At 34.7% G+C, this 10,174-nt stretch overlaps 1 protein-coding gene across 1 annotated transcript in view; it reads left to right on the top strand.

The window, feature by feature from the left end:
• Positions 1–7,464: 7,464 nt before the first annotated feature.
• Positions 7,465–10,174, top strand: part of LOC118739733 (lachesin-like) — a gene marked incomplete at its 5' end in the record, with an annotated part of 96,504 nt that continues 93,794 nt past the window's right edge. The window contains 1 exon segment of the mRNA XM_036471244.1: positions 7,465–7,549. Coding sequence (XP_036327137.1) covers positions 7,465–7,549 — 85 coding nt within the window.

Raw genomic sequence — 10,174 nt, 5'->3', positions numbered from 1 at the left:
ATTTCACTTACATACATGCCTATCTATTACTACGTTTATACGCACGCATTATTTGCAAATAACAATTTGCAAAATGGTAGACTTTGCCGTATAAACGCTGAGTTAATTTTTTATTTGCAAATAACTAAATCACGCAAAAAAGTATTGATTAGTGGTACTATTTGCAAATAAGCGCAAGACGCTGCCATTCTTAGGTTAATTTTCCTTTTCAATGGTCATCTTATTGCCTTTTTATAATCAAGACGTTGCCATTTTTAACTTTATTTTCCTTTTCGATGGTCATATTATTGCCTTTTTATAATCGGGCAATATAAAAAAAGAATTTTTCACCATCGAATAAACAGTGAGTTAGGTATTTGCAAATTATTTTTTATTTGCATTTGCATTTATATGTAAATAGCGAGAAAAAAGGAATAAGGCGGAGTGCACATTAGCACGAATCTAAGATTGCGAATACGCAGAACCAAAAATTACAGCAATGCTACCCATTCCAATTCAACGCCAAAGTGCATGCACGTATGTGGATTTGAAGCCAACAGCCGAATTTGCAACAAATTCGCAACGATAGATTCGCGCTAATGTGTCTTTCGCTTAAGAGAAAAACGCAAAAAGGAGTTATCATTGGCTGCGTATGGTTGTAAATATTTCACTTTAGGGTGGCCAGATGTTATAGTGACATAATCAGTACAGTTGGGATCAAAAACCAGTACAAAGCCATAAAAATCAGCTCATTTTTAAGCGTATTTTTTATTACTAACAATATAACAACCAAATAAAAAAAAAAAAAATCATTACTTTAAAACAAATCAATGGTATTAGGTATGTATGTACAGCTGTGCTCACGAAACTAGTAGTAAAATGTATTGACAAGTTTTGAAATTTTTTTCTTTCCGTACTTAATTTAATTTTTTTATAAAAATATGGTTAATTTTATAACAAAAGACAAGTGAGTTGAAGTCTCAAACTTTCTAGAAAATTTATAAAAATTGAGAAAATTGAGAAAAAAATTGTAGCCCATTGAGTTTCAGTAGAAGACGAGCTGGAGTTAGAATCTGTTTGCATATTTTAAGCTACAAATTTAAAACATATTTAGTTGGTGTGCTTATAAAATACAACATTCACATTTAAAGCTATATATATCATATCCAAGAGTCGGTAGTTTGCACCTTTTCCAAATTTTTAGAACTTACATTGCACCGTAGCAGTAGTCGTCTTAAGTTTGACATACTGACAGCCAATTTCTCAGTGGATGTTTAATTATAATCAAAACATTATCTCTTATTGTCATCTTCTAAGTGTACTTAATATATGATTAACTCACCACCACCTTTCATAAGATTTATTAATGGCGAAACCAGCTTCCCAGTTGAATCCAAACAGTTTGTTATTTTGCGAAATCCTAGGAAACGAAACAATTGCAAGCTGACACCTTTTTAATAATGGTTTCAATCTGCTCACACGTATGAGTTGTCAAAAACCATTGTTTTGAACATGTAAACCTCAAGCAAATGTCAATTACACCAATTTACAAAAGTATTTATTAAATGTAAAAAATCAGAACAAAATCAGTACAAACTCAAAAAATCAGTAGATTTTGCGTACTGATTTCGGGCTCTTAAAAATCAGTACAATAGAAACAAATCAGCACATGTACTGATTAAATCAGCACATCTGGCCACCCTATTTCACTTACATGTAAGTATGTACATTAGGGTGGTCCAAAAAAAGTAAAGTCGGAAATTTAATGCTCTCACCCCCCAGGATTGTTCTATACCGAAAAAAAGTATACCCCTGTTTTTTTATTTTAAAATCAAAATATATTTAGAGGCCGCTCAAAGCGGTCAAAGTTTCCCGTGTATTTTGTATGGGGGAAAAAATGCTTTTCGTAGAAATGGCATAGAATCCATGAAAATCAAAATGTTTCAATCTGGAAACTCTGCTTCTCTTCAGAGGACTTCAGAGAATAATGCCCAATTGTTTATTTAAATATTCTTTAATTTTAACTATTTTTTCTTTTGTATATTTCTTTCTTATGTTTAAATAAACAATTGGGCATTATTCTCTGAACTCCTCTGAAGAGAAGCAGAGTTGCCAGATTGAAAAATTTTGATTTTCATGAATTCTATGCCATTTCTACGAAAAGTATTTTTTTTTTTACCATACAAAATACATGGGAAACTTTGAGCGCTTTGAGCGACTTCTAAATATATATTTTGATTTTAAAATAAAAAAACAGTGGTATACTTTTTTTCGGTATAGAACATTCCTAGGGGGTGAGAGCATTAAATTTCCGATTTTACTTTTCTCCCATACATTTTTGGACCACCCTAATGTACATATACATACGTAAATATGTATGTATGCAAATGACAAGAAAAAATGAAAAAATATTTTGAAGTTTTAGAGACAGCTTCGAAAAATAAAATGATTTCTTTATGGTTTATTTTATTTGTTGCGCAGTTTTGCTAATTGCGTTTTAACTATGTGATTAATATGATTTTTCTTATTAATATTTCTAAAGAGATATCTTAGAGAAATAACAATATTTCTCGGTTTTCCGTTTTTCCCCTATTTTGACAGACATATCAAGAGGAAATAATAAGAATTTCGTATAAATAACATATATGAAAAGGAATCTCAAGAAAATACGAAGAAATATTCTTAATATTATCAATAAGAATTTTGGCGGCAAACCAAAGAGCCTCAGCCTAAAAATTGTTCATAGAGACAATCTTATTAATTTTATTAGGTACTTTTGGCTCTGTGTAGCGTTCCATTATTTTGAAATATTTGAATATTAAAATTAATCAAATAGAACTGAAAGAAAATCGAGCAAATTAAGTCAACGAAAGTTTTAAGACATGAACTTTTCTTGCACTGAAAATGAAAAGATGTTCCATAAATGGACAGTTCACCCTAATGATAAACAATCTGAGAGTTGACATGATCCAGCTTTCCTCTGGTTTAGAATTAACAACCATGGTTCTCATTGAAAGGATTTTTCATCCCACACGCTGACGCCCCTCTCATTGTTAACATTAAGTTTATAAAACTTTTGTTCTCGTTTTATTCTCAAGAAGGACGCTCCCTAGACTTTTTTTTGTTATTTGATCCTCCTTGAAAACGTTATCGATACTTTCTAATTCGTTCTAATTTTGTTTTCATTGGAAGCATTTCCGATAGTTTTTTTCTCATTCTGTTTTTCTTGAGAACGTCCCCGAGAGTTTTGTTCTCATTTTGTACTTTTGTTCCCGTTTGGTTCTTATTTGGGAACATTCGTTACATTACATTTGATGTTATGCAGCACTAAACCAAAACTGGAACGCGTTCTCGGTCCTTAGTATAATCAAGCAGACAGTTACAATCTTGTGTAAATAGAAACATTGACAGTTTAATATAGTGGTTACGGTTGCCAGACGTACTGATTTTATCAGTACAGTACTGATTTTTCAACTCTTGTACTGATTTTATTCATTTCTTCAATCAGTACACTAATGCCCTTTTTTTCACAATTTGTACTGATTTGTACTGAATTTTCTAATCAAACAAAATACTTTAGTATTTTCTTAAGGTTTTTACATAACGTTGGAACTTCCTTAAACTGTACTGTAAAAAATATGAAGAAAATAATTTAATTATAGTTGACATGTTTTAGATAATGTTTGATATGCCCAAGAAATTAATACAACAAAAAGATCAATTGTTTTATGGGCTGTCGCCGGGTCGTTACGTACCACTTGCGATAATATGATGGAGCTTAAATTATTTGAAAAGGCTTAAATTTTTCTCGAATGATGTTAATTATCTCGAAAATAACTTTCAGTTTAATAACAAAGAATTTCAATATTCGAATGGCTTTTGCCTATAACTTACAACTCCTTTTTCCCAATTTACTGACTCTGTAAAATAGTTTTGCATACAAGACATAGAGTTAGATACTCTTTTTAGCGAATTCCTAGACTTTCACAGTTTTTGCGTAGTTGAAAAATTATTTAAGCCACGAGGAAATATAGATGAAAAAAAGGTATTTTTTCCATTTAAATGTTTTTTCTCAGATTTATTCAAACGAAGTATACAAATTGCATATCAGAAGAAAGCGGGTTTAATCACGTTTGCGACGATATTAATTTTTTTTTAAATCAGTTCAAACTTGTTTTAAATACCACGCCTATGTTTTTACTTTGTTTAGTAGTTTACATACAGTAATTTAAAATAATTTTTTACCAAAGGTCCAATTTCGAACTTCGAACGGAGAAATTACTTTTTTACCTATGACTCAATCTTTAAAAAAAAATTGGTTTGGTCCAATACTTACCCAGAAAAAAGTTGATTTTGCCGTACAGTGCTATTGATATTCAAAGTCACAAATATAAAATAATTTATTGGCTCCTGTGTATAATGATGTGTACACTCATGTTAAAATGAATAACGCTTTTATTTTTTATGAACTATATTTTATTTATATACCAAAATATTGTTAAAAACAAGAACTCAGGCGTTTTATATTATTTTCTGTTACTTACATTCATAATTATGCTTTGAATAAAAATGTACTGACAAGTGCTGATTTTTTTAGCATGAAAAAGTCTAATGTACTGATTTCGCGCATAAAAAATCTGGCAACCCTAATAGTGGTTCAGATGAAGTCTGAGAGTAGGTAAAATTTTACATATTGTTACATCACTATTTTGTACCACATGTTCGCTCCGCCTTCGTAAACGAAATCCACAGTTCGGATATAGCAAGTGATGATAATGCAGAAATTTTAACTGAAGATAAAACTGAAATCAATATTCTCTGTGTTATACATATGCTGCGAACAGGAACGACAACTTTTGTTTGTTCCATGCCATGGCGGAATTCTACCAGGTGAAGTAATTAGAGAAGAAAGATTTTGACACTGCCCTATTGGACAAATTGCCTTTAAAATTTGACTATAAGGCAGCCGAATGTCACAAAATAAAGCGAGAAAGCTGTTTTATTACTTCACCTGTTTATTGCGCTATGGTTCCATTTTAAGGTTTTCCTACAATGTTTTCAACATATTAAAAAGCATGCAGACAAAATTCATACAAAACGCCGAGCAGTTAGACGCTTTCCCTATATTTTGTTAAACTTTTCATAAGTAAAATTATTTGTTTAATTGTGTTTTTGGAATAAACAAAGTTCTTTTCCTTCTGTCAGTAAACTGTTTTTATTACAAATAGTGTAAATAAGCAATGGGAAATAGGCAAAATTTGTTTTATTTCCAACCTTTGTTCATCCCCCGCTGCAACCCTTGCGGAAATATGTGCAGTTTTGCCAGCTATCAGTTGTTTTTCGAAGTAAGCTATATGAAGGAAAAGAAAGTGAAAGGGAATTTAAAAAAACACTCATCAAATACTAATTTATTGTAAAGTGGTTTGATTTTACATATTTTGAGTGATGGATTCTGTTGCATTTGAAATTGTAGCAGCGGAGAACGAGAGCACTGTGGCAATGTATTCCAAAAATTTTGCCAATACTAGAGCTTCATTGCCTTTGGGATGCGGAGCTGTCGCGCATAGTAACCATGGATCCATCTATGTACTAAGAACTGGTTATCAATCCAGTTAATGCAATAACAGCTTCCAAGTCATTGAAAATATGCATTTCGTTAGGTCCACCACATGTTGCGCTTGCTTCTGCTGTATTGGACATTAACTTTCGTTTGATATAGCATTCATCATCTAGCCATACCTGAGAAAAATTTTATATTAATACCTTATTACTGTGAGGATGTTTCACGTACTTTTTTCCAAGCTGCTACTTCTTTCATTGAAGGCCCAAAGGTATTTAAGAGACTTACTCATCGACTTAAACTCTCTAGAGTATCGCAAGTATTTATCCTTGTGAGATAGGGAATTTGAAAGTTTGAATTTCTTAAAAAACTTGTTTTTTAAATCCTTCAATTTCTTAAGTTCTTTGTTATACCAGGGAACCCTATAGATCTTTTTATGCACTATTGGTATATTATCCACACAGATTACATTAATTTCTTGTTTAAAAGTATCGAAACAATCCGAAACATCGTCACAAATAACGAATCCCAGTCTACGGATGAAACCGCATCATTTACAACATCAAAAGTTGAATTTTTTTCCGCTAAAAGAGAACTAAACTCATAAAACTCTAATTGAAGGATAAGCGGAACATGATGTAGACCGGGAGTCGATAAAGGGTCAAGGCACTTATTAATAAAGATAACATCTAGGATTATTGATAGCTTATTAGACAAACTGTTATTTGCAATAGGTGAATACCTAAATATCAATAACATAACATATTATAGATTTCGCCCCGATACCAATTCATAAATGCAAAATATTTGTATGAAAATTGAATTGAATTGCGTTTTCCCACAAAATTGAAATTTTAAAATACTTCGTTATATTATTAAACGTGCGATATGTTGAAAAAGGTTTCCCCCCAAGAATTGCTGCTGGGTCCGCCCCTGACCTGGCCTGATGATAATCAAAGTTTATATATATGTGGCAACAAACGTCCTTAATTGTTCCTTCATATAAAACAGTGGATAAAAGAATACGTAAATACTACATATATGCGAAAGGAAAATTTATCTGTTTAAAAGAACACCAAATACACATCAACTCCAAATATACATCAACTTACATATTTTTGCTTAATTTTAACCTCGCTTCCGATTTTCGCAAAAAATTACGCAACAAATTTGTGAATTTCTTACTCCCTCGTTTTTAGGGGGTTCTGACAAAATATTTCTTTATTTTCACTATTATTTCAACATAGTTTGATAAAAAGAAAAATACTGACAAAAATAAAATATTTCACACAAAAAGGGTTGAAATTTTGAAATTCGTGCCCTATTTTAATTTGTAAGTCCAATATTAGCGACATAGTGTTACTATGATAGCACGGCCGAGTAACCATAGTCAACTTATGTACAGTAGTCGAGAAATTATAGCCGCACCAAATTGTAACAAGTTGTAAAGTATTATTTTTGTTGTTATTTAATTTTGGTTAGTTTTTTATAGTTCATTCTTTAAAAACATCTGTAACAAAAATGAGCGAAATTCGGCAAACATTCATCAATATTTTGAGCTTTTTAGTCAGATTTCTTCGAAACATTATGAGTACCGTTAATTTTTGGTAAATTTTTTTGTGGAAGGTGTTGCTAATTTTCTCCATACAAAAAAAATATTTGAACGTAGTACTTTGGATGGAAGAAAATGCGCGGACGAAAAATTGCCAAAAATCTAGGGTACTACTTCAAACTTGTCCTTTATTGTACTAAAATTTAGCGGGCTGCAAAACTACACACTCAAGCCAATTCCAGAAAATCTGATTGAAAGGTTTAAAATTTTGATCAACATTTGTTACAAATCGCCGAATTTTTATACATGTTCTACAAAGTTTGAAATATTGATGATAATTTGAATATTTAATCGTTTACGATTTCTTTTCCAGATGGAGCCCATTTCAGGCATGTACCATCGGCTTACGTGGGCTATACTTCTGTTAATGCCAATTATTTTTCACATAAAGACAACAGGTATGTATGCACCATACCTTCCAACATATTTACCAATTTTAACTACCAACTTAACGAAAGATATATTCGGTAGCATACTATAAAATTAAGATAGATATCAAGCTCTTATTCATAGTATGGCATTCCCATGCCAGCCGGTTCTACGTAACAGAATGACTTGGATTGTACCCGACCAATTTCTGTTGTTTTCGCGATCTCACCCTCTTTAGTCGGCGAAATCTATTAAACGTTATTCGTCCATGGGCAAAAATCTACTCTGTATTCTTCTGATCATGGCTGACATCGAGTCAAACCCTGGACTAGAACCCACACCTGCTGCGTATGCCAAAAACGATTACAAACTCTACTTAAGTCAGGTGCTGTTCTCACCGAACAAATAATGCGGCTTCCGCAGTGCGAACAACACACGCCACGTGTCGGTCCCACTATACTCATAGTAGGCTGCCTCCATGGCTCACCGGCTTTCACCTGAGCACCCACGATCGGAAAACAATTTTCTGCTACCTGCATCCGTATAAGTTTGAACTTCCGCCCAAATATGCATTGTATTACTTATATTATTTCATTTTACAAAAATAATCTTATTAAAATGAATTATAATTTTTCCTACGATATCATCACTGTTAAAGTTGTAAACGAAAATGAAACGCCCTCAAAATTGGTTCTAATATTCTTTAGTTTATTCCTTATTTTAAAGTGTACTTTGCTGTAGAATACCAACTTACTTTCCCACACGCTGATGAAACGAAGAAGGAATAGACAACAACAATGTGACAGCCCGGTGGTGAGTGCCCGTCGTACAGTTTCCCAGCATGTAGCTGTTTGCATGGTACAACGGCGAGGAATTGAGTTGCTGTGTTTTCATGTAGCATAAACAGGGTTACGTTCTAACATTTCCTTCCCACCTCGTCAACTTCTGACGAACTATATGCCACCTTGCCGACCACCGTGTCTAAATTCCGCCCACCATGTCCAGGTTCAATGGTTGTATCCAATGGTAATACAGCAAGCTTCGAAGTTGCTCGTTTTACGGTGGAACCTTGCGTGCGAATAGTAGCTACTGTTACGAGACCATCTGCTCCAGTATAGACTTGCAGGATGCGCCCGAAGGCCAATTCATGTGTGCGGTCCTCTCGTCTCGAACTAGCACCAAATCCCCCACGTTGATGTTTTTTGTGTGGTACTGCCATTTATGTCGAACTTGCAACCCCACCAAGTACTCTGTGCTCCAACGTGCCCCAAATCTTGTTGCATCTGCTGCAGCTGTTTCCATCTCGATAGCTGATTGATGTTTGTTTCTAAAAGATTCGGTTCTGGACTGGAGATAAGTGCTTTACCTACCAGGAAGTGTCCAGGTATCAACGCAGTAAAGTAGGTAGAATCATCACATAACGCCGGAATCGAACTTGAATTAAGCACCGCTTCCGCTTGCTTGAGAACGGTGTAAGATTCTTCGAATGTTAAGGCTGCATCTCCAATAGTTCGTTTTTAATGATTTTTCATCTGCTTGTCGCCCGCCTCCCAGAGGCCACCGAAAGTCGGCGGGCCAGGTGGTTTGAATCCCTGGTAACACCCTGCGTAGCGCAGAATTGCCCGGCAGCCTTCATCTGCTAATTATACGCATCTACATCAGCGTTCTAGATGAACAGCGCGGGTGCTATAACATACGAAGAGTGCAACATAAAAGGACTGCCATAATCTATACCACATCGACTTAATGCGTTGGCTGATGTACAGCGGTGCTCCGGCAAGCTACCTATAAGTTGATTCGTTCGTTTGGGTCGCTGCCGAAAGCGCCGCACGCAGTTATGGATTAGTATAGCGGAGCGAGAACTAATAATTTAATACTGTTGTCCTTTGTGATTAAGCGGCGTTAAGCGATGAGCTAGAACCAGCCGACAGAATGGGTTTTCCTCCGGAAGCATAATTGCGAATTTCTCCTCGAACGATAAAAATTAGTGTTTTATTCGCCCATTGACTCGCAGTATTTTCTCTTCGTCGAGCATGGGCTCATGTTGACAAAGTGTGCTTTTCACATGTATCGGTTCTCCTTTAAGTAGGGACGAAATTAGTTAAAAAAATTAGTACGTTCCACGTACCTTATCCAAAACTTCATGGCCTTGTTTGTTTTTTGGCTTGTGGGGTTCCTTCATAATAACATAAAAAAACGATGGCACCACGCTGTGACCGCAACAAGGGTGTTAATGTGCGAATACTTAAGCAAGAATACATCAGTAAATGGTGGCTCTTCCTTGAATTTGGTAGTATTGCATATTGGTTTTTGCTCGTGAACGGGATTGTGTTTTGCGGGTTGAATTGGCCAATGCTGCTCATTTTGGCAAATCCACCTTGGTCCCATCCACCAAGTCTCCAATGTGAACTACTTGTTCTTCTTCTTCTTTATTGGCGCTGTAACCGCCTAAGCGATTTTGGCCGAGTCCAAAACAGCACGCCAGTCATTTCTCTTCTGTGCTAACTGACGCTAATTGGAAATGCCAAGTGAAGCCAAGTCCTTCTCCGCCTGGTATTTCCAACGCAGAGGAGGCCTTCCTTCTTTCCCTGTTACCAGCATCGCGGCCCGCGTTGAATATTTTCAGAGCAGGAGCATTTCTGTCCATTCGAACG

This window comes from Rhagoletis pomonella, unplaced genomic scaffold, assembly GCF_013731165.1.
Source record: "Rhagoletis pomonella isolate Grant_MI unplaced genomic scaffold, Rhpom_1.0 Rhpom_scaffold_00005, whole genome shotgun sequence".
Taxonomy (NCBI): domain Eukaryota; kingdom Metazoa; phylum Arthropoda; class Insecta; order Diptera; family Tephritidae; genus Rhagoletis; species Rhagoletis pomonella.
Note: the sequence above shows the minus strand (reverse complement) of the source record. Positions and strands in the feature narration are given on the sequence as shown.